The sequence below is a fragment of the Pararge aegeria genome, chromosome 20 (genome assembly GCF_905163445.1).
Source record: "Pararge aegeria chromosome 20, ilParAegt1.1, whole genome shotgun sequence".
Classification (NCBI taxonomy): domain Eukaryota; kingdom Metazoa; phylum Arthropoda; class Insecta; order Lepidoptera; family Nymphalidae; genus Pararge; species Pararge aegeria.
The window spans coordinates 15318865-15344454 of NC_053199.1; the positions used below are offsets into that span (position 1 = coordinate 15318865).

General features: G+C 36.5%; 3 protein-coding genes across 7 annotated transcripts in view; all 3 read left to right on the plus strand.

The window, feature by feature from the left end:
- Positions 1 to 9174, plus strand: part of LOC120632587 (ral GTPase-activating protein subunit beta) — a 34638-nt gene extending 25464 nt beyond the window's left edge. For all 3 annotated transcript variants that reach the window (XM_039902508.1, XM_039902509.1, XM_039902510.1), the window contains 8 exons: positions 50 to 151; positions 1503 to 1705; positions 2593 to 2743; positions 3115 to 3242; positions 4747 to 4913; positions 6553 to 6639; positions 7233 to 7458; positions 8001 to 9174. In XM_039902508.1, coding sequence (XP_039758442.1) covers positions 50 to 151; positions 1503 to 1705; positions 2593 to 2743; positions 3115 to 3242; positions 4747 to 4913; positions 6553 to 6639; positions 7233 to 7458; positions 8001 to 8112 — 1176 coding nt within the window. In that variant the 3' untranslated portion in view covers positions 8113 to 9174. The remainder of the gene's footprint in view (positions 1 to 49; positions 152 to 1502; positions 1706 to 2592; positions 2744 to 3114; positions 3243 to 4746; positions 4914 to 6552; positions 6640 to 7232; positions 7459 to 8000) is intronic.
- Positions 9175 to 10729: 1555 nt separating this feature from the next.
- LOC120632797 lies at positions 10730 to 17993 on the plus strand. Of its 2 annotated transcripts, none has more exons than XM_039902805.1 (7): positions 10730 to 10928; positions 11979 to 12932; positions 13199 to 14177; positions 14288 to 15387; positions 15549 to 15669; positions 15766 to 15899; positions 16124 to 17993. In XM_039902805.1, the coding sequence occupies exons 1-7, from the start codon at positions 10784 to 10786 to the stop codon at positions 17842 to 17844; spliced, it is 5154 nt and encodes a 1717-aa protein (XP_039758739.1). In that variant the 5' UTR covers positions 10730 to 10783; the 3' UTR covers positions 17845 to 17993. The 2 variants fall into 2 exon arrangements, with proteins under 2 accessions (XP_039758739.1, XP_039758740.1); XM_039902806.1 differs by having other exon boundaries at positions 15769 to 15899.
- Positions 17994 to 18859: 866 nt separating this feature from the next.
- LOC120632688 lies at positions 18860 to 24688 on the plus strand. Of its 2 annotated transcripts, none has more exons than XM_039902656.1 (5): positions 18860 to 18987; positions 19693 to 19870; positions 20794 to 20991; positions 21674 to 21886; positions 23060 to 24688. In XM_039902656.1, the coding sequence occupies exons 1-5, from the start codon at positions 18976 to 18978 to the stop codon at positions 24394 to 24396; spliced, it is 1938 nt and encodes a 645-aa protein (XP_039758590.1). In that variant the 5' UTR covers positions 18860 to 18975; the 3' UTR covers positions 24397 to 24688. The 2 variants fall into 2 exon arrangements, with proteins under 2 accessions (XP_039758590.1, XP_039758591.1); XM_039902657.1 differs by having other exon boundaries at positions 19693 to 19841.
- The last annotated feature ends 902 nt before the right edge of the window (positions 24689 to 25590 follow it).

Here is a 25590-nt window from a genome sequence, read left to right on the forward strand (position 1 = left end):
TTTGTATCTTATCTTATATATTATGTAAGTAAGATTGTTGTGTGTACAGATGCCAGAAGAATATGTACCGCCTGAACCTGTGACGGAATTTCAAACTGCAAGGTTGTTTCTCTCGCACTTTGGATATTTGAACATAGGCGGAGACAAGAAGGTATTTTTATTTATTTTTCATTTAATTATTCTATTTTGGTCTATATTCTAAAAGCGTATTTACTTGAACAACAATAAATGATTAAATAGTTCTAGTCGAATGTCCTTTTCTAGAGATATATAGAGATCTATTCCCCGCGGTTTCACTCACGTAAACGGTCCACGTCCTTAAGCTGCTATTGTGGCTTAACTATGATAGTTAGATATGTTTCCGCACAGATTTTTTTGTAGTTAATAATGAGTACTTTAATCAAACATTACATAATTTTTATGTTTCATCAATAGTTTTCTCAGCGCATGGCAAATAATGAGTTTTGCCATGCGCTGAGAAAACTATTGATGAAAGCCAAAATTGGGCACCCTTCGATTATATTAGTGCAATTTTCTTAAGAATCCCTTTAAAATAAATTATAGCCTTTGTAACAATCTGATAAACTACTTTTTCAGTAGTTTCAGAGCCTATTCAGTATAAACCAACAATTAAATATTTTCTCTTCAAATAATAATTATAGATTAGTACAGATAGGTACATGCGATTTTTTTCAATATTATAGATTGTCCAATCAACACTTGAACTGAAATAAATACATTGAAACAAATGAACTGAAATAAATATAAATAAGCGTGGTGGAGACCCGTGCCCTGAAGTGGGTCTGTAATGGGTTGATAACGACGGACGATTGGCGCAGTGGGCAGCGACTCTACTTTCTGAGCCCAAGGCCGTAGCTCGATTCCAACAACTGGAACAATTTTTGTGTGATGAACATGAATGTTTTTAGTGTCTGGCTGTTTCTTTGTATTTTATATATTACTAGCCGTTGCCCGCGAATTCGTCTGCGTTTGATTTTGTTTTTTTGATGTGGCATTATTTTAGTTGTAGATCTAAAAAAATTAAAGTATTCAGTATCGCAGTAAGCCTTAAATGAGGGGTTTGCTGCCGTCCACTGAGGAGTTCTCTCCGCAAAATTATACACATATCAGACCCTCTATAGTACATAAATAATCATTTTAATCGTTTATAATTTGTCGAAGTTATGGTGTAAAATTGTCAAACACTTATCCCCACTCTCAAGGAACCGAGCTTAATGTCTAAATAAAAAGTATCCTAACACTTCCAAGAATATGTGTACAAAGTTTCATGAGGATCGGTTAAGTAGTTTTTGCGTGAACGCGTAACAAACAAACTTACATTGACATTTATAATATTAGTAAGGATTTATGTGTATTATTCATTAAAATCGTCATCTTAGTACCCATAACACAAGCTACGCTTACTTTGGGGCTAGATGGCTATGTGTGATGTGTTCGTTATCATGAATGAATCATTAATGATGAAGTTGATGTTTGCTCAGGGAGCGTTGCCGCGGCTGACGGCGCTGGACAGCTCGGTCGCGGGGTTCCCGGGCGCGCTCCGGCGGCTGGACGCCACGGGCAGCCGCGCCGCGCTCACCGTGCACGTCATGTACGTGCGCGCGGGCCAGCGCTGCGCCGCCGACATCGTCGCCAACGCGACCGGCGACGCCGTCTCGCCCGCCTTCGTGAGGATGCTGCGCGGGTGAGTGGGACGCCGCTAGCGCGGTGGAAGAACCATCTATAGCCTATAGCAGTCCGCTGTTGGACCAGAAGCCTCTCCGAAAGGGAGGGTTCGCTTGGGTGTATAGATATCGAGAGTGCCAAGTGTGAGGTTGCCTGGCAGAGATCGCTACTAAGCGATAAGGCCGCCTTTTGTAAACTGCTTCTGTCTTGTGTTTTTTTTATTCTTCTTCTGTTTTTGTTGTGTGTGTTTGTTAACTTACTCGATCACGTGAAAGTAAACTACGATTTATATGGTATCGACGAAGCGCCATCTAGTGACTACTGGGAACCCGTCCTATCACAAGATGGCGCTCTTTCGATACCGTACAAATCGTGGTTAACCTTCATTTCCGGCCGGGGCAATTTATAATTGTTGAATTGTCTCTGGTCTGGTCTGGTGGGGGAGGCTTTGGCCGTGGCTTGTTACCACCCTACCGACGAAGACGTGTCGCAAAGCGATGTAGTGTCCCGGTGCAATGTCGCGTAGACATATATCATAGGTATGACTACCATACTCCATAAAAGATTAGCCCGCTACCATCTTAGACTGTATCTCTAAGATGGTAGCGGGCTAATCTTTAGGTACACTATATACTCACCTATAGGTGAGATTGCAATCAAAGGCTAACTCTTAGTCAAATATAACACAAAAAAAGTTATTGTCTGTAAAGTGGGTTTACGGACTATAATTTTACGTGATAACGATGATGTCACAGGCCGAACGCTTAGGCTGATCGTGCCTCTCTAGCGCTTGTTCCGCGCTCTCGCTTGCACGCTCGGCTCCGGTGGAACGTGACAATGAGTCATGCTTTTTTGAGCGCGAGCGTAAGACGTTATGGCTTCAAACAAAAATTATTTGTTTTTCAGTTTGGGCACTCCGGTACGCATCCACGGCCACGCGGGCTGGACGGGGCACGTGCGCACTAGCTACGACGCGCAGCCCCGCCTGCCGAGCGAGCCGCCGCCACCGCCCCCACAACATCCGATGACGCCCAGCGTGTACGACGGGCGAGAACAGGTATGATAACCGACGTAGCTGCTTACGCGTGACCAAAGTCGACCATGAAAGGATACAGCTAGAACCAATCCTGCTTTGCTGCAGAATTAAGCATGGCGGTAGTGAAATTATGACTGTCAATTGATCGACTCGATTATTAGCATAGAGTTAGTTAGTACAGCAATATTAGCCAAACCTATTTTAACACCAAATATCTTCCTTCTTTATCTAACTTAACCTTCGAAAGAGGTTTATTACGAAATGGTCCCTTTTAAATTTCATTTCGAAGTCAGACCGCGACTCTTCAAAAAATGGCAGCAAATAAACCGCGAAGTTGATTTTTTTTGAAAAAAATATATCTTCTTTATATAGATGTGTGGTTTTCTCCCCAGGTGCTTTATTGGTCGGACTCGACGGACGAGATAGCGTTCGTAGTGCCGTCGGGCCACGAGCTCAGCGAGGCAGATGATCACAGCGACAGCATGAAATGCGACGTGGACGGCTCGTGTCTCTCTGTCAAGTTTGTATTGTCATTTCATTAATTTCCCACACTTGTTTTTAAGTTTTAAGCACGTAGTAGTATATTTATTTATTATTATAACTGATTATTGGCCCACTACAAGGCACGAGTCTCCCCCCACAATAAGAAGGGTTAAGGCTGTAGTCCACCACGCTTGCCCAGTGCGGATTGGTGGATTTCACACGCCTTTGAGAACGTTATGGAGAACTCTCAGGCATGCAGGTTTCCTCATGATGTTTTCCTTCACTGTTGAAGCAAGTGATATTATAATAACTTAAAACGCACATAACCAAGAAAAGTTAGAGATGCGTGCTGGGTTTCGAACGCGGCCCCACGAAATTGGAAAAAAAGTCCTACTCACTGAGCTATCACCACTTCCAGTAAACTATTAACAAAACCTCTAATATCAAGTCCCACGTAAGTCCCATTTCTCTTCTTTCTATTTAAGTTTAGTTTATTTGTGATATCTTTATACTACTTTACTTGTTCTTCTGTCGTCTTTTTTAGCTGTTAGTTTTCCTAACCATTACAATGAAATCTTATAGTATTATAAAAAGTTGAAGAGTTTGTTTGTTTAATTCAACTCGATGATCTCAGGAACTACTTCTCAAAAATTATTTCAGTGTTGGATAGCCCATTTATCGAGGAAAGATATATATATATAATCACTATATGGTGTATGCTTTATATTCTCACGCTAAAACATATGAGCACCAATGAAGAATGTTTCAAAATCGGGGTTTTCTTCCTTTGAGCAACTACTGAGTTTCTTGCTGGCTCTTCTCGGTTCAATCTGCTTTCCGAACCGGTGGTGGAGTCAATACAAATATACATACTTGACATTTCAAAAGTGCTGGCTGCTAGAAAGTAGGCTTACTTAAATAATAATAATAATCTATACAGGCTAAAAAAAATGGATACAATGGAACAAAATTTTACTAATAATTAAAATAATAAATTGTGTAGGTCTGTATGGGGTATTGGCGCGTGTTTGTGCGTGTGCGTGCGTGTGTGCATGCGTGGGAGTGCGTGAGTGCGTATATGAGTGCAAGGGGATGCTTGTATGCGTGCGTGAACACCATTTAAGACATGAATGTCCGACCGAGGTCCGAACATTCATCTTTGGAAGTTGTATATATAGTCAATTATAGTGAACACTTCGCGAGCGCGATGCAGGATTTTTGTGGCGCCATCTAGTTCGGTAATGTGGAGACCGCTACAATAATCTTTTGTATATCTTCAGTGTCGTTATAGTTATGAGTTGATAAACAGGCTTTCACCGATTTTGCAACTTCATATTTACTGGCATTAATTAGTTTTTCGTTTACCTTTATAAATCTATTGTATACATGTTGCGATCTAAACTCAAATTGTGCTTGTGCAAAGCGAGTACTACTCCTCGGTAAAATAAAATAAATGAATTTTGTATTTATTTTTTTGAGAACTCGCGCTGCTTGCGTGCATTTTGTTATTTGAAGTCCTATATAAACTTGCTTACTCGCAGCAAGGGTGCGGAAAAGGCCGGCGGCTCGTGGTGGGACGTGTCGGGCGGCGGCGGCGGCGTGAGCTACGAGCGCAGTGTGAGCGAGAGCGAGCGCGGTGAGCGGCGGGCGCTTGACAAGACGCGCGCGCTGTCGCTCGAGCTAGACCGCCCCGCGCCGCCCCTCTCAGGTACGCACACTGCCACTTTTTTTTTTTTAAACCTCTTTAGCCGCGTTGGGTGAACAAAAATGAATGGAATTCGCTTCATCGTCACCCAACACTTTCCAAGACTCTTCACAAGCACCCAAGCACATACATTTGCACACTTATACACACACACACACACTTACACTCATTCATGCTGTTATGAATATCCAAACTGATTGTTTTGTATATGTTGTTCTTTCACCTATTGCTTAGTTGTCAGAATTTAGATTAGAACTAATTAATAACAAAATAATTTGTAACGCTGTTGGACTACTAATAAATAAATAAATGACTGTTCGATACTTCTATGCATCGAAAAAATCCGCGGGTCGCGGGCAACGTGGCGGGCACTCGCATTCACGCATCGGCGTTCTCAGTGCATTTACTACATTAATTGTAACAAAATAAATGTCTTAGTTAACCAGCAATCAGTTTAATTTCATGATCTATAATACAGTCCACTATATATATACGTTCGCAACAATGACCTATATGTAATGTGTGTACCGTGTAAATAGGTAAATAAAATAAATAAATAATAAATATCCTCAACAATACACACATAGCCATCTGGCCCCAAAGAAAGCGTAGCTTGTATTATGGGTACCTACTAAGGTGGCTGATGAATCTTTTTATTAAAAGTTTACATAAATACCTTAAATATACAGATAAACACCCATGCGTTACCGCGTTATGCATTATGCGTCCTCCGTGCGTTATTAGTTTACATTTTATGTATACAAAGAGTATATCTCTCTACGTGTGAAAACTGAGAAATTTGTGAATTGTATGGTCTATAGCTATTATATTTTTTAATAATTATCAAATTCAATGTGTGTATCTTCATCATCATATCAACCCATTACCGGCCCACTACAGGGCACTTGGCTCCTCCCACAATGAGGAGGGGTTAAGATCACAATCCACCACGTTGGCCCATTGGTAGACTCCACGCAGCTTTGAGAACAGTTTACAACTTTTATTTATTTATTTAATTATTTTTGGTGCGAAAATTAACGACCAACTTAAACTTTACACTTCTTTCTAAACCAATGATTCAAAAATAATAAGCTAATAGCTCAAAGACACGATTCAATCTTTCGCTTCTATCGGCAGTCCCACAAGACTGCCACCCATTTAATTTTTTTACATACAAGCGCCTGAATGAAATCACAGATGATGGTATGTGGTGATGCGACATAAGATGAGCGCAATTTACTTGAAGGAACCCAGAATGCATAGTGTGATAGTTTCGAAAGCTCGCCAGGAGTTTAAGCACTTAAGATAAAAGCTATTGTTCGACTATAAATCAGTTTCTTTATCTAATTTTCCAAAATAACCTCAGCATTACACAGTAATACATATACAGTATTACAGTGAAGCTGTGATAGAGCATTGGGCAGTGGCGTGCACTTCATACACGCAGAAAAGTAGTGCCTACCCTAAAAGTTATATATAACTGGTGGTATATAATTGCCGTTTAATGCCATTTTCCTGCTGTACGTGCACGCCACTGGCATTGCGTAGGTTCCGTAGCCGCGTCATGAAGCAGTTACAAACGTACATTTAAACTTTGGCCTGTATAATATTTGTGTGCTATTAATATATTGTGCACATACAGGAAGCGGAAGGCGCAATCGAGATTTCACACCGAAGATACTCATTATATGGTTGGAAGACTTCGAAGATCATCTCAATTTGCCGCTAGGTAAGATTTTGATAGAGATATTAGGCAAGTTTTGATAGGAAGTGTTTTAGCAAGCATACCTGGGCCAAAATGTATGTATGCTAAAAGTGTTTAGCTAATAAGGAAACTGTGTTAGCACGTAATAGCATACTTAAATAATTGTTAAATTTACGTGAGTTTATATCAACACATAAGTGGTGGAGTGCATACACTCAACAATTGTTACTAAATAAACTTAAAACTCAATAATTAATCCCACTACTCCCAAGATATTATAGTGATACGTTTAATAGAATATGCACAAGTAAATTGACGCCAGACGCCAGTACGTAAAACGTGTCTTTGTTGCATTTTTCAATCAGATGCTATTGCGAATTTTGAACCTATTTTTTAGAAATTCTTAGTTCCAGTTCGAGTTTAGATATTGGCTTGATTCATCCCCGTGCCTTAAAAGCAGAAATTCGGATCTTCGTACTATGAGAGTGAGGGAATAGGGAGTGCTCCTGTGTCTATGCTTTAAAATGTCTCCCGCATAGGTTGAAAACCTCTCTCGAGATTGACCACAATCGGTCAGGGAACATTCACGCGTTCATTCGTCATTACCGTGCACGCAGACGACCTGGTGCGCTACTGCGAGACGGGCGTGCCGTGGCGCCGCCACGAGACTAGCGCGCTGTGCGTGAGCGGAGTGCGCGCGGGGCTGGCGCGCGTGCGCGTGGGCGGCGCGGGCGGCGCGGGCGTGCTGGCGGACGGCGCACTGCTGGCGCCGCGCCTGCTGCCAGACTGCTTGCGCCGCGCCGCGCGCTTCCTTGCCCGCCGCGCGCGTCTCAACACCGACTTGTGAGTATTGCGCCATACATCATTACCGTGCACGCTGCCTACGAGCTCGTGCGCTACTGAGAAACGAGCGAGCTGTGGCGACACTTGTCAGCACTGCTCCATTCATCATTACCGTGCACTGCTCCATTCATCATTACCGTGCACGCTGCATATGAGCTCGTGCGCTACTGAGAAACGAGCGTGCTGCGATGACACTTGTAAGTATTACGACATTCATCATTACCGTGCACGTCGTATACGAGCTTGTGCGCTACTGCGAAACGGACGTGCCTTGCCTCAACACCGACATGTGAGTTTTGCTCCATTCGTCATTACCGTGCACGCAGTACGCTAATTCGGCGGTTTAAAATACGTGGTTGTTATTTAATAGCATTCCGAAACCTTTCGGAAGATAACCAAAATTGAATAAAAACATAAATTACTGAATGAGAAAGGTAACTTTTCTGTTCAAAAAACCAACCTTGGCCACTAGCCGCCTTCAATTTTAATTTTCTGTTCTTTCTATGTTGAGAACCTGTTTCTATGTTTAAAATTTATCGCAGGTACCAGCCACCGCACGTGCGAAGACGTCACCTCATCCAGGACATTGCGCAGCAATATAAGAAGGATCTGTCAGAGCCAGAACTCCTGGAATCACTGTTTAAGGCACCCTAGATACATTTATTTGATTGGTAAAAGAGAAGATAATTCTACAACCAATTTTATATGAAGATTCTATTTTTAATATTGAAAAATTGTAACGATAAAAGTAAAATTAACTTAAATATAATCAAATTGTTTAAAGTCTCGTTTTAGTGTCTTATTAATAAACGTGGCATAAGAGACTATTTACGCAGTGTTTGTCACAATTCAGAACTCCAAAATCAATACATATTAATTCTGATGTTTTGCAACATTTATAAATAAGACCCCTATAAGGTCCTAGTAGAACGTTTGTAAGACAAAAAAAATTACAGCTTTGACAAAAATACATGGACTATATCAATCTATTTAAAAATTTACTAGGTGGCTACAATCAGAGCTATAAATATTTACGCATGTATCTTTACCACGGTTGCCATTAAACCTTCATAACTTGCTACACACTTGTTTTACAATATTTTAACTGTATTCCAAATGGAGTTCTTTTCACTTTGGCATTATGTACATACGAGTATATAAAGGTGTTCTCGACTATTCAATACTCACACAATTGCAAGCAACGGTAATGAAATACACAGGCAGCACCTCTGGTTCTTAGATAGGCAATAACACCTAATTATTGACAAAGTTCGCTTGATTGCGTTCGTTAGCTCAAAATATTTATTATGCAGTGTGAGTTATAAAAATAATTTTATTTTTCAGGATAGAATACTAATAATTTACATTCTTGTAATTTGTTTCTACCTTTGTTAATAACTAGACGATTGGGTTTTTTTGACCATGAGTTTAAAATTAAACTCTTCATATAATTTTGTTTTTTTTGAGTATAGGTTACTCTCTGTTGTATGCAAATTACTATTCTATTCTGCTGGAATATCTTGTTATATACCCGTCTTTTTAAAGATTTGGCCCAATATTTAATGCAAAAGTTTGAACTATTAAGCATATGTTTTTTTTTAAATATTAATTTTATAAGCAGTATTTTGTTAGATCTGCATTATTTATAAGCAATTAATAACTATGAATATGTTAAGACTGAATTATTTTAATAGTAATTAAAATGTACTTAACATTCCTTTGATGTATATTATGTAATGTAGGAATAAATTTGTTTTGTATTTAATTATTGTAATGAAATTATAATATTTATTAAAATTATTTCGTTAAAGGTTTTTTTTTTTCTTCTATTCATTTAATTCTATTCGGTTCCACACACTGACCTCTATTATACTATAGTACGCTTATTTGAGGTCAGGTCTCAACTTAAAAACTTCATGTTTATACTCACGAGAGAACGCAGCTTATAAGTTTTTTGTTTTTTTTATTCGCTTCTGATGCGTTGTGTATTACATAAACGATTCAATCGTCCCGGCACGAGTCTCGCCCTCGTGGATTTTTTTACCAGAGAAGTAATACAAATAGCAATTCACACTTGAGCATCACAAGTCTATGATTGCCACTAACTATCAGGGATTCTTTGCATATTAAATTTTCAAAACACATCGTACATATTGAAATACGAACCTGAAGTTGCGATAAAAGCCCACATACAAACTGCAGTCACCTATTTCAGTATATTTAATAAAAAAACGCCTGATGGTATTATTTGTATGAGATCGATTTGCGAATAGCGACAATCATGCCTGCTTGAAAGCAATTTGGAAAGCCTTTCTAGGTTTGAGTGGGCTTATTTACTCTAAGCTAAGCTAAGGCTAAGTTACCTGATTTATTTATTTAAGTAATTTAGTAATTTATTTAAATGGCAGCAGAAGTGTCTTTATCTATGGCAAGGTGCAGGGTGAGAGACGTACACGGGCGCGACGGTGCAGGGGCCTCGCCACTTTCTAGTCGTATATCCTATATATATATTACATTTCTTAAGATTGACTTTCGTTTATATAGACATTTTAACATTAGTAGGTACGTGTTTAATGTTGACCGCAGCCTTATCGCGGCTAGGGTAATAATTGGACACCGGCGTTATATGGGCTACAGACGCCTCGTGATAGAAAACATCATCTCATATTATAATTTAAAAAAAATCGTAATTTAGTTATTTCAAGTAGGCTTACTCTATAAGCACTTTTGAAAAGTCAAGTCTGTCTGTTTGTTTACTCCACCGGTTCGAAAGGCAGATTCTACCGAGAAGAAGCCGGTAAGAAACTCAGCAGTTGCTCTTATCCAACATCAACAATTTACATTTTAACATTTTTTTGCTATTCTGTAAAAGATGAAAGCGGAGCCGGATGCTTCTAGGCACCTTGTCGTTTAACATATCGTGCGAATTTATTGGATGCCAAATGATTATCAAGCCTCACGGCGCGCGTGAGGGAGAAGGTTGTAATGATTCTGATTGCACTTGCTGAAGTAAGTTTGTTTTTTCCTGTGGCTTTACACAGATTAGCCAATGCCAGGTGTCTATATGTTTAATAAAAGTGCCTATAACCTGAAAATAAATACACAAACATTATTGATAAAATACACTGGCTGACTGCCATAGACATTAGATTAAAAACTATTCTATTTGAAGCCATTTAATAGATATTCCATCTTGATTTGAAATTATTCGGTAAAAATTTTCAATATTGACGTCTATTTTGTGTTTTGTAGAAATATATTTATTTTTTAATATCAAATTGACGTGATGGGTGTTGTGTATTAAGAAAATCTATGCTGTAACAGTATGTTAATACATCAGGCGCATGAAGAGGAAAGTGGGAAGGCGGGAAAAGCGGATATTCAAACCTTAGAGGATAATTCGAATGAGTTTGAGACTGCAGACGAGATATATCAGATTATGGCTAAAACTAACGTCTTTGAAGGAGATGGTAAGACACATATAACAGGCATACGAAAATGCTAGCATTATTTAAATGTTTAGGCAGGGTTGGTTGGTTTGTATATGTTTTATTGATTCGGGACAGTGGTTTTGGTATCTTGTATTATGGGTGGTATTCTGCGGCTTCTTGCGTATTATAAATTATAATGACCCATTGATGGTTGTGTAAAAATATTCCAGTCCAAATAAAAACCAATTTCAGAATACACTATCTTATAATTTGTCAATTACGCAAACAATATACTTCCAATTTAGAGTCTTAAAATAATTACTCTTTTACTAATATATTCGTTTCCCTTTTTCCTTTTCCTTTTTAAAATCTCGCCAAATCATCCCAAACGCCCGATGTCACTCTTTTTTTCCTATCCTTTCTTCTTTTTTTCCCGCGTCGCTTTAGTCGCCAGTCCTTCCAACTTTCCAACGTGCCAGCACCTTCTTATCAAATATAAATACTCCAAATCCATTACTGTTTTTATCAAAAGGATTCATTTTATTGCTTTGCATATCATCTCGTATTGATAATCTAGCTTAGAATGGCATTTATCTGTGAAGAAAATTCAAGTAACCTTACAGTTGATATAAGGAATAACGATTTAACAGTTTTCAAGAGGCGTATAAACATTGAACCGCCAGTTACGGACTACGTACGTTCAGGCTTACTTTCATTGCTTGAAGCATTATTATTTAAATACTGCTGACGTTTTGATTGAGAATTAAATTTTTTCTTTTTTAGGATGTCAAGGAACTGTAAACGTGTATGTCGTGTAAACTGTAATTTTAAATATTATTTATTTGAGCAATGGTAGTCCATTACTCAAAGAAATAATATTTCACTTTGTTAGAAAATAATATCCATACGTTACAATATTATTTGGACATTTTTTTTTTATAATTATAGGACAAATGAGCATTAGTAAGCCCCCTGGATAAACCACATGCATTTCCTCTACTTGCATGTCCTCTACTTATTAAAAAAAAGTTGTACAAATAATATTGTAACGCGGACGCGGAGTATATGGTAAAAAAGTTTAACTTTTAGGTGATAAGGCGCTTACTACTAGCGATTTAGTTCTCCTGTATAAAAATATAGACATTGGTACTAAACTTGTACCTAACACTGACCCTGAACCGAATAGAAGTCCAAATCAATATGTAGAAACTGTTATATACAACGATGATAGAAGTTCTGAAGGATCGGATGTCATTGAGAATATTAGTAATGAAGACCTTTATCATGTTTGTGCTATTAACAAAGAACGAATAGACCTTTTAAACAACTTTGGAGACAAACTCTGTCATAAATTCGGCAATATAGAAATGCGCACATCTGATTTAACAACCGATTATGAAAAGCACTTTCTGTTTAATGATCCTTTTATTAAAGAACAACTCAAAAGTTTCCGTGCGATATCCAACTCCAAGCAATCGGACAGTACTATTCTTCCAGCATCTTTGTTGGATTATATTTGCTGCAAACGCCTGGAGGATAATTATAATTTTTACATGGACAACATCATTCAATATGTTCAGAAAACTATCGAGCAGTTAAAACGTATTAGTAATGGAGATTATTTAACTGAAAAGGCTAAAGCGAAATGGAGTGAAGTTGTTGCCGGGAATGATCATATAACTGCATGCAAAAATATTATTTTGGCCGGTTCGGCTACCATACCACTGAATGCCGCTGATAAACGAAATGATATGAAAATAACATGGGATGATATAGTTCATTCTGAGATGGATGTAAGGTCAATAGCTAAAATATTAGAAAAGAAAGTTATTGTTGAGGTACCAAAAATTATTTGCGGCACTTACAGATTAATCAGTAAGCACTGTAAAGAAAATCTCATTATAACATGCAAAAAAGATCCTAGAGAAGACTCACGCGTAGATGTTGTCTTTAAATTACAACACTCTAAGTCAGGAGATGTCGTTAGCAATATTAATTCTATTCAGATTTTAAAACCTTCACCTGCCCTTGAAGCTGAAAAAAGTGAGTTGACATAAGAATTGTTTGATTTCATTCATGTTCATCTTATCACACCATTACCGGCCTTCTTTAGGGCACGGGTCTCTATCCACAATGAGAAGGGGCCGTAACCCACCACACTGGCACAGTGCGGATTAGTGGACTCCACACGCTTTTGAGAATATTATGGAGTACTCTCAGGTATGCAGGTTCACCGTTGAAGCGAGTCTACATATAACTCGGCACTCGACTAATTAAATCTAAATTAAAACTTTATTAATCTTTTTCAGAAAACTGTTTAAACGATCTCCTAGCGCTGGAACTTGAGAAAGTTAACGCCATAGGTCATATAGTTGAACAAAATAATAAGATAATTGAATTAGATGAAAATATAGAAGCTCCCCTAAATGATGCAACAGATTTTAGCATAGCAGAAGACAGAGAAACAGAAGCCGACAAGTTTTCAGAAGATGACAATGATTTTTCTCCGCAGTGCGATTTACAAATTTGCGAAGATAATGAATGTGATTTCATTCGAGCTGAGGCAGACTTAAGTACGATAGCTACTGATGACCTGCACTGTATAATTAAGAGATTAAGCATGCAATCGCCTGTTGTAGAAGAAAGGGAAGAAAATATGAAAAAGAAAAAGTCACCTTTGAGGGTAAGAATTAAATCTCCGTATGAAAATAAGACATCTGTAATGGAAGAGAAAAAGAGGAAAAAACTTTTAGAGATTAGACAGAGGCGGGAACTGAAAAAGAATGAAATGAGCGTAAACTGTAAAATAAAGAAGAATCAACACGAAAAAAGTGTCGTTATGGCCCAAGCGTCTAATTCTGTTACAAAGTTGTCGATAACAAATAAACACTTTTATAACTCTATTTACGGAGAATCTATAAATTTAAATAATACAAACTCTCGAAAATATCACAAAGATGCACCTAAGGTAAGTGTTCCGTTCATAAAATTAGAAGATGAAGAAGCAAATAACTATAAAAGTTCTTCTCCAACTCCTTTAACAACACCTGAAAAAAATGGTCAAAAGTATATCAACCACAGCTTTTACTTAGATGACGCAGACACAGAAGTTATGCACCTGGAAAATAAATTAAAAGAAAATCAAGAAGTTGCAAAGGATGACTTTGCTACATCCACTGAAGCTAATGATATAGTCGTAAATTTAAATTTGATAAAGAAATTAATGGTTGCATCAACAACTGACCTAAGTTTGACAGATACTTCATCAAGTGTGCCTCTGCAGGTTTTGTAAGTACTTGAGATTGTATCCATATTTGTATTATCCAGATGATATCTGTATATGTTTCCCTAAATTAGTATTTTTAAATAAAAAATTTTAATTAAGAATTTATCAACAGGTGTGAGAATAGCTTTATCGATACCGAAAAAGATAATATAGAAAATAATGTTTTAATGTCGACACAAAGTACTCAAGCTGCAGTTTCTATAAAAACACAAAAAAAAGAAGTTTTCACCGAATATGAAGAAAATTATAACCCGACTATGACTTCTGTAAAATGTAGAAGAAGCATTGATAAAATATATGAACTTATAAAAAAGATAAGTGAAACGGGTAGCTTGAAAGGCATATGTAGAGAAAGTAGAATAGCAAAAAATTATGACAAATTGGATTCCAGTGACAGCGGATCTAGTATCAAACATCAGTTGTTAACTTCTGTTAACTCAAGTTGTCTTAATTTTAAAAAGACAAACACTGGTTTTAAATCTTCAAATGACACAAAGAAAAAATCCGAAAAGCAGACGTCAATTATAACAGTTAGCTCAAAATCACGAAGTAACAAATTCATCAATAATACAAATAGTAAAGAAAATAAAAAACTAACTTTTTGCAAAAATCAGGAAACCCCTTTAAAAGCTATATCACAATTGATTCGTGAATTCGATAATGTCCGTAAGACGAATAATAAGAATGGAAATGAACTTAAAATGAATAAAAAAAATGAAGCTTCGGCTGATAGTAAAAGTTACTCTCGACCAAATTCCCAGAAGCGAATACCAAAACAAGATCAGAACTTAAAAGAATCTGAAGCGATATTCTTAAAAAACTCTATGTTTAAAGACAAAGATCGTGGATGTGGGCCTATCAAAATTTCAATATTGCAACACGAAGAAAAGTCTTCAAATAAACCGGATATAAAAAAAATTGCTGATATTATAGATGAAGTGAAAGAACTCAGGGGAGAAGCAGTACGCGGACCACCCAAAAAATCGACTAGATTATATAGTTTAGCACAGCCTAAAAAAGCATATCTTTCAGCCCAACAAGAAGAATCCCAAAATAGGTTTGGGAAAAGAGTACCAGATAGACTGTCTAAGCCAACGATTCCAATAGCAAATCCAGAGGCAAGAATAACAAGTTTAAGAAGTAAACAGAGAAAAGTCTGTGTCGGACTTCCCGCAACCACGAAGCTAATACATACAGTAGGACCAGCATTAGGTGTGTAAAGGTGAATTTTCATCTACACGTTTAGTATAGTTATTAATTTATTTATTGAGAATTAAAAGTAGCATTCGAGAGTAAATGAAAATTCACTTCAACGCAATAAAAAGTTTCAAACGCAGAGTACATTTTTTATATAATCCTTATTTCAATTATAGAAAGATCAAGAAATAAAGCTTTGACCAATAGCAGTCCTAGCCGAGATGGAAATAATAAACACTCTCCGGTAGGAAGACCGTGTTTGAACAATAACAGTATTAATAGGACAACAGAACTACGGTAATAAATCATAGATTATCACAAAATTATTTATTAAATAGCTCATAAAAATGCTGTTCGAAACTCTGGGGTTAAGTTCCAATACGTATTTTTTAGAAGTAGAAAAATTGAAGAAACGAAAGCAAACGTAACGAGCCACTACGGATGGGTGCCACCGTCGCTGGAGCTCGGCAACTCTTACAATGCGCATAAATCGAGAGTCCCCTTAATACCAAATGACTTAGATTTGGGTAAGAGGATTCTGCTTCTTAAACCGCGCTGTACATGTTTTCTATTTCCACTATTTTTCACCTTGTAAAAATTATTTAAGAGTATATCCGTTCATCTAATAATCTTTTGAGTGTCTTTCAAATTCGACAATTACATTTTTGATACATATGTAATGTATCAAAAATGTAATTGTCGAATTATTAGAATGTATTATGTAAATTAATTGTAGTAATTGTTTCTTCAGTATCCATGACGTCGTCTCCGTCTGGTCCTGAAGAATCTACTGTTCTTGGCAAAAGGATACACAATATAATTGATGCCATGGTTAACAGTAATATGCCTACATTAGAGGCTCTCACTGAATGCAAAGAGAATAAACCAGGTGATCATCTTGATGATGGTTCTATAGCAGGATCAAAATCCGATGAGGTTCTATTATCACTATCTGACTACCCAGTTGATATATTTGAAGATAAAAATATCGATACAGCGGTATCCCAGATACCTAAGGACAACAACGAAGATGAAGGGATCGATAGAAATTTAAATAAAACTCTTCATGTAACTCGTCTATCTTATTCTACCATTGAGTTATCAAAAGTAGATCAAATATCAAACGGAACATTTCTGAAACCTTTGAGCAGCAATAACTCGATGTTTAATATGACCTCTAAAAAATCTGAGCAGAAATTTTTCATTTTGAACCGAAAAATAGATTCTCTTACGGAACTTAAAATGTTACCTGTGCTTTCGAATAATCGTATAGACTTTGGTTTCACAAAATTTCCTATGCAAATCGCAACTGTAGGTTACGTTTTTCCTCATATTGTTAAATCTGATTCTATGAGTAAAATACGTTCAATAAAAAATGAAGATTCCGCGTTAAATAGTAAACAATATGAATATGTAACAGACAAAGCTTTGGGAAAATCTATTCAGTGCTTGAGAAGTTTTAATAAGAATAAAATCACAGAAGCTATAGAGAGAAGAGAAAACGCAATTAGTCAGATACCAAATGCAAATAATAATCAAGATTTTCTTGACTATCGTGAAGTATATGCAACTGTTGTACAAAAGAATGGAAAGAACGTTCAAGAAAATGCCGTAGAAGCTGGAACTATCAAAGATATTAGTGAGGCTGATATTAAAAGTTCTAACATTAGTAATTCGACATCGCTGGATATTCTAGTAGGTCTTTTAAATGAAATAAAAAAGATGACAACGTATGGATCTCACTTATCTAAAGAAGAGCCCGTATCCGACTTTCATCATGAAAGCAAAGAGTTAGAGATGATTCTTGACAAAGTATCTCTAAAGCAGAGTTCTGTACATCACAGTGTTGATAATGAGATGTCTCTGCCTTCTCTTGACAACTTGCAAATTTTAAAAGCGCGTTCTAGTAAGCTTCTGCACTTACCACCTACCAATAAAGTCTCCAAAGATATAACGATTGTTGAAAAAAAAGTAACTGCAAATACCAGCATGTCTTATGTACCATTGAGTGTGGATAGAGAAGTTAATGCAATGATTTTGCCAACTAGTTATATGCACAGGTTTACTGATGCACCATCTCTATTTAACAAGCTAAACGTGAGCACCAATGTAACCGATTCACTTCTAAAGCTCATCAATAGGCCTTCAAGGGGATCAGTATATTCCTTTACCGAGTGTGAAAGTGTAAGCAATTCAGTATCGAAAGAAATGTTGCAGGTCCCTTCAAAAAACTTGGGAAAATGTATTGATTCTGCAGTATCTCCTCCGGTTTTAGAAATACAATACCTCAACCCTAAAGAAAAATTTGCTGATATAAGGACGCTGGCGATTTATCAAAATAATTATTCTAATGTTGAATTTGATTCTTTGCTGAAAATGAAAAGAGATATTCTAGTAACTGTTTACTCCATTCTTGTATTGACCGTATTTGCTGCTTTATCATTTCCCGAAATAATGTATCGTGTATATTAGACATACTTTGGAACTGGTACAACTTAATAATTGCGTAGTGCTGGCATATTGCATTAGATGATTATTGTTAAGTTTTTAAATTGATTGTAAGATAAATTATGCTATTTTTTGGACATTTATTTATTTTGAATAAAATAATCTAAATTTTGCCTAGTTTATTTGGTCTCGGGGCTTAAAGGGCTTTTTCATAAAATGTTATTTCTATGTCCTATTTTCAGTTATATACCGTCCGAGTTTACAAATCCCGTGGGAACCGTTCGAAAAAGTAGCCTTTGTTACTCTCAGTGCCAATCCAGTTTATTGATTGCTTACCTACTTAATTTGGGCGTGAAGGAAGGTCAAACAAACAGATAAACCCTCTTTAAAAAATATCAAGGTTTTAATTTTTCGAACATGCATGTATGTCTACTGTTTTCTTTAAGTAAAAGACGCAGGGAAGGCCGTTTGTCAATGTCAACAATTTCACAACTATCAACTACTACTACGTAATTATAGAGGGTAGAGGTAAGGAGAGTCATCTGTGTATATGAAAAAGTGTCGTCAAAATGTATTAAATTAGGATGGCGCCACATTTGCATCAGGGTAACTCTTAAAAGAAGCGCCAAATATAAATATTGTTAGAGTAGGCTTGAAAAATAAACAAGGAAGTATGGAGATACAAGGAAGTAAGGTTATATTTACCACAATATTTTGTACAACGTAAGTTGTTGAAATTCTCAATAATTAACTACTTTAGTCGATAATGACATTAATTTTTTTAACTCGGCATACTTCAATTCATCTACGATTGCTACATTCATACCATACACTGTGCATCCACCAGCGCCATTGTGGAGGATTTTTGAACTGTTATTTAGCGCAACAACTGGACACTTTTTCAACTTTTCTCTCATATAAGATGACTTTCCTTACCTCTACCCTCCATATACGTAATGAAGACGACCCGAAGACATGGCTGTACGGTGATATACCGTTGCCTTTTCTCTATGGGAAAGAATAAAGAAAAAAATAAGTAAACAAGACCGACAACAACATAACCTTATTTATTAAACTTTAGGAAACATGGAAGTGTTTTAAAACTATGATCCATTTAGAAAAACACCTTGCCACATTGTTTAATAACTTATTATAATGGCAGCCAAGGTTAGTAAAGATTAGTTATTATTTTATTAATTTGTTTTCTTGCAGTTTGAAATAGGTCAATTTTTTTCAATAAAGACCCTCGTCTCATCGCCTCCCTTTTAATCGAAGATTAACAGAGAAAATAATTAACATTTACTTAGGAAAAATACAACATCTTTGTATCCAGTCTAAAGGACCCATTTTTTACTTATAAATTATCTTACCAATAAATTAGCAGCAGGAGATTTTGTTGTTAAGGGCTAACATATGTAGATTAGATACTTATACTTATACTGATGGCTGATGATGGTGTAAATTGGATTAGATAAGCACATTATTTTTGTCTCACAAACAATATTTTTGTACTAGCTCATATCTGATAGGTTTCTAGAGGAAATTACACTCTTGTCTCATTTTTATTACACTCTGTCTCATTTTTATTACACTCTGCCTCATTTTTATTCTCATTTCTCATTTTTGACACTAAGTTCAACTTTTGCACTAAAACTTTAAATGCAACAGAAAAGGCTAAATTTCATTGCCTCTTTGTTCTTGGTGAAGTGACAGCGTTTTATTTAAAATTGCCTTCGGTTGACAACCAAAAAATTAAACTAGAAAATATTAATATAATGAAAAGGTGAAACTACATCAATAAAAAGAGTTTCGATTTGTAAAATAAATGAATGTTTAATGAAGATTAAATTATTCATGACTATTTTATTTTAGGGTCGCAAAAAGGTAACAGCCAAATTCACAGCAGATAATATAGACAGCACAGCACCAGTTAAAAATATATTAGACGAGTTGCAGCACAGAAATCCGCAGGCTTACTTGTTCTATGGACAAACCCTCCGGCCTAAGAGGACAACGAGCAGGCATGAGAACTATCATTTTACTTTACCAGGTTGATATATACATGCTACCTCACTATAGAATACCCAATACAAACACTTTTTGTTTGTTTATCATCATCATTATATATTTATATAACTATTTATGTTATATATTTCCATGCTTCCATATTTCTTTTATAAGATTTTTAGTACTTTATATTAATTATGGTTAATGTTATTTTGTGTATATATACACCTTATTTGTATATATATGTAAAATATTTAGAATAGTGCTATGTTTATATGTATCTTATTGCATCACCTACCTCATATCTATGTTTTTCTGTACACCTTTAGCTGCTTGGAAAAAATGTTACCCTCTTGGTCTGTTTATATCTCTCTAACTACTTTTTTCTTTGGTGTACAATAAAACATTATTTACTCATTCATGATCATCACCACCATTCTAATAATATCCCACAGCTCAGCATAGGCCTGCTTTAATAGGGGAGAGGGTTAAGGCCTGACGTGCGCTCTTATACAGGATTCAATAATCATTATTTTATGTTCATGAAAATAACTGGAACTAATGGCATAACATGCTCTACACGGTAAGGGAATTGAAAATCCCCAAAATTCCGCCATCACCCCCTCAAATAATGGGTGTTAACGCAACACTATTTTTTACTGTTGAAGAACTATCTAACGCAGCGTTAAGCTCTGTGCTTTTAAGTGGTCGAAAAGGTCCTGGGTTCGACTCCCAGCAGCCCCTTCGAGAGGATTCCTGAAGAATCTGAAGAAGAGCAAGATGGCTGCGGTGCATTTTTCTGTTCCTGCAACACTCTGATGCACTAACATAGCAACCATTTGGGGAAATACATAATACAACAAGAAGATGCCAAAATTTCCTTCTTCCAGCAAAAAGGTTTGCTGGCAGAAGAAGAAGAAACAAAATGTTGTTTATTTTTGCCTAAAATACGTTTCTACTCTATAGGTCACCCCTTAAACGCTTTCGACGATGATTGGGATGGGGAACTGAATCCAGACTACTTTGAACAGTTTTCATACAAGAGTCTGCCGCCCAAAATGATAACGCCCATGAAAAACGTTGACAAGGCTGATCCAGTAACTTGCTTGATGTTGGAGAAAATTGAGTGGTACCGTACTTCAGCCAATCTCAAACGCATTGCTAGTAAGTGTTTTCTCTTAACTTATTTATTTATTTATTTGGTAACTATGACCCATCTACACTACCTATAACATAACAGAATAATTAAAAGCTAAACTAAATAAAAAAAACTTACATTAAATATTAATAAGCAATATACAAAAAGTTAAGCAGTATACAAAAGTCTTCTTATGGCAAAAAAGTCATCAGTATGAGCCCTCGCGAACATTTCTGATGCACTACAATAACTTATGATCGGGCAAAATTCTGTCTGCAAAAAGTCTAAAGAGCCAAAATAAATATATTCAATAATGCTCTATTAATGATTGCGTCATAATGTAGGAATATTAACGGAGAGTTTTCTCATGCATTGGCATTCGAAAGGTCCAGTGAAATAGTAAGTGCATTAGGTATATACAAATAAAATAAATTCATAAATAAATATACTACGACAATACACACATCGCCATCGAGCCCCAAAGTAAGCGTAGCTTGTGTTATGGGTACTAAGATAACCGATGAATATTTTTATGAACAATATACATAAATATTTATTTTACCAGATACTCCTAACATAAACTTCTCTCTTTCTGCTCTGTTAGTTATACCTGTCTTCTCTCTCATGTCACGAAATGCTCCTTTTAATTATATCAATGCTCGTCCAAAAAAATTATCGTCGCCTAAGAAGTTTCACGTCAAAACCCAGGCTACCTTAACGTGATGGAACACTACGAGACCCTGAACGATGAGGTGGTCCAGTGCCCCCGACACCTGGTGGACATCGCGGCTCACCTGGACAGCGATCCCGACCGCTACTTCGACGCGTCCTACAACTGGTACTACGCGGGCCGAGGCAACTTGCAGCTGATATGCGTTGATTGGATCGACTACTTGCTGCATAGTGAATTTACTACTACTTGTGAGTCATTTATTCATAACTTCTTCCCTACACGTATAGCGCACAACATTTAAGACATATTTTTGAAGTTATATTTCTTTAGCGGTGTAAGGAAAATATCATGGGAGTTAAATTATATCAAATTCAAATCGTTTATTCGCAGATTGGTTTTACATTGTATACGATGTAACGAAATGCGCGCGTACATTTACACGATTTTAACAGGATAGGTAGTTGCGAAACCGAGAGAGAGGGGAATACATCGTCCGCCAGCTCACTTTTTACGATGCGCACGCACACCGTCACTAAAAACCGGCACCCTGAAGTTAGCTATAAGGTTCGACAGTGTACACTTTCAATTGTCAGAGTCTGCGGGCTCATACCAGTGATTTAATATATTTCAATAATAAAGAAGCATAACTTCTAACGCGTGTACATAAGTACATACACACTTTACTGTCAAATCTTTTTTTGAAAAACTAAAATGTTAACTACAGCTAATTTAAGGGTGTCGGCTTTTTGTGACGGTGTGCGCGCGCATCGAAAAAAATTACTCCCATAATTTTCCCCTAGCGTGCCAAAAGAAGTATAACTTCAATAAACAGTGATAACATGAAAAACACCTATGAGTGTTGTTCGGGATTCTTCGAACAAGATCAGCAAGTTTAGACAGGTTGACTTTCTATAACCGTGAACGTATGGAGGGTAGAGGTAAGGAGAGTCATCCTATATGGGAGAAAAGTTGAAAAAGTGTCCAGTTTTTGCGCTAAATAACAGTTCAAAAATCCTCCACAATGGCGCTGGTGGATGCACAGGGTATGGTATGAATGTAGCAATCGTAGATGAATTGAAGTATGCCGAGTTAAAAAATTTAATGTCATTATCGACTAAAGTAGTCAATTATTGAGAATTTCAACAACTTACGTTGTACAAAATATTGTGGTAAATATAACCTTACTTCCTTGTATCTCCATACTTCCTTGTTTATTTTTCAAGCCTACTCTAACAATATTTATCGCCATCCTAATTTAATACATTTTGACGACACTTTCTCATATACACAGATGACTCTCCTTACCTCTACCCTCCATACGTGAACGCTTCAGAAAAATAAGGAGATGAATCAATAGTTCGCATTACATTTAGCCAATTAAAGAAAAAAATAAATGTGAAGTACCTTTTCTTTGATTTCAGATTTATCAGATTTTAGCAAAAACGACCTGAATATAAACATGAATCATGTTGCTACATTCGATTGCGGCGAAGAAAATTACATTCTCGAAACTATTACCTCGTCAGAACACATTATAGTTTTAAGAACGAAATATATAATTTTCATTTTGAAATTAATAAAAATAGATGACAGTATAACACTGGAAAAACTGAAATCTATCAAATCTGAATTACCGTATACAAGTGTAGCATTTGACAACTTCCATAATAATATACTTTATATCACGACCTTAGATCAAAAATTAAGTATAATCAATTTAGATAGAATGAAAGCTAGAAGTGTTCAGTTAAAAGGTAAAATATCAACTTTAATTGATAACTGGAATACGGTGGTAAGTTCGGAAAGAGGGTTTTACATTCACGCCGCTAGAAACAACATATCGATTTATGACAAAAGGTCCAACAATGTTGTACATTTATGGAAAGATTTAAGAAATATTACAGACGATTACACTTGTAACGACATAAGTGTGGCAAAGCATTTCGAAGGAAAGAACTCCTTGTATTTCGGCACGGACCATCATCTCTTCTTGATGGACTTGCGTTACGGCGTTAAAAGTGGTCCAAAAGTAGTCCAGCGCTGGACGCACGGTATGGAATGCGTGCCCACATATATCGACCACTGTCACTTTGAGTTCAGCAAAGATTTAATATGCCTAAGCAGCCAATGGTGTGAGGATATGTGCGTGGTGCCAAGTTATAACGATAGATTAATCAAAGACACAAATTCTGGTGGTGTGACTATCCCGTACCGCCCGCCAAGCATACGGAGTAGCTTGAGCGCGGCAAGACAAGCGATGCTCTGCCATAACCTATACAACCCCATAGATACTAGAGTCTGCACATCTATAACTGGAAACTTGGTGATCGAGCAAGGAGAAAAATATGATATACTCCTGCAGAACTCACTGGGTGATATATCATGTCACACGTTGTTTCCCGATCATTTTGAGTCGTTCATTGAGGATGATAGTGCACAGAACTTGCACGAGTGGAGTGCGACGTATCAGTTGGAGAAGAAAGAATTCGAAGTTTCCTCGATAGAGAATATAGCAAGTGTAATGAAGAAATTAAGAAAGATACCCGATGATTACAGAATCAATGACGATTTTCGAAAAGAGAAGTGTAAGTTTGACGAGAATGAAATTGTCGAGGCTTTCGGGGAGGAGGAAATTGATATTGGCTTGCAGGAAGTATGGACTGCGAGTCCAAACGAGACATTAGTTGACGAGTCATCGTTGGCACTGAATTTGTATTATTCTGATGATGACAAAAACGACTCGCGTATCCAGAAATGACGAAGCAATACACAAAGTGTAGGATTTTATACCTACTTATATTTGTATGAAATCAAAAGAGCACCATCTAGTGACTGTTTTCCAGTATTGTATGATGGCGCTCTTTCCATTCTATACAAATTGTAGTTAATGTCCCTATTGAATAGGTAGACAATCTTACACTGGGCACTTAGTACTCCCTCAGTATTAATTACATTTTACTCGAAATTGTAGACTGACAATATCGAAACATTTGCTTATAAATAAATAAATATACTGCGACAATACACACATCGCCATCTAGCCCTAAAGTAAGCGTAGGCTGTGTTATGGGTACTAAGATGACTGATGAATAATATAAAAATATACTTATAATATTCAAATAAAAATCCAGACACTGAAAAACATTAATGTTCATCACTTAAATATTTTCCAGTTGTATGGAAACCACAGCCTTGACTCAGAATGCAGGGTCGCTGCCCACAGCGCCAATCGGCCGTCGAATTCGTACATCCTGTACTGATTTCTTTTTTATAAACGTTCTAGTAGGAGCGCTTACTGCAGAAGTGTGTTGGAACTCAAGCTTTGAAAAAATTATCCATTCTACTTTGATTTTAGTGTTTTTATATTCGGAAAACGACTCTGCAAATATTAACGTGAAAATACAGTTATCGAATAAAGTGTATAGATGACAGATAATGATTAATGTTCTTCTTCGTGCCTATGAAAAAAAATTCAATATTTAAACGAATCCGGCCAAGAACTGGTTCTCTAGATATAGAGGAGCTACTAACATAATGTTTGTTTTACTAATTAAAATAAGGATGTTATCGTGATATTTTATACAATATATTATGTAAAATTGGGCGCAGTTTTTTTTTGTTTCTTACGCCACAATGGGCCTTCTGTAACTCCCAAACCATATTAGTATGAATAGTTTTTACATAATATCTTCCGATCTACATTTAGTGTTTATTCTCTCTAAGGATCAGAAGAGACATAAGGTTATATCTATGGGCAACTAAAATACCAAAACCTTTAAGAAAAAGCCAAATGCGTTCGAGGTAACGTGTAGATTTGCGTCTTACATGCAACCAAGAACCGCAGACGCGGGTTGAATTTTTTGGATTGGTCTTGGCTATTGTAGATTACAATAATTGTAAAAGAACTTTTTTACAATTATCAACTCTGCATAATATACAGCAATATTATTTC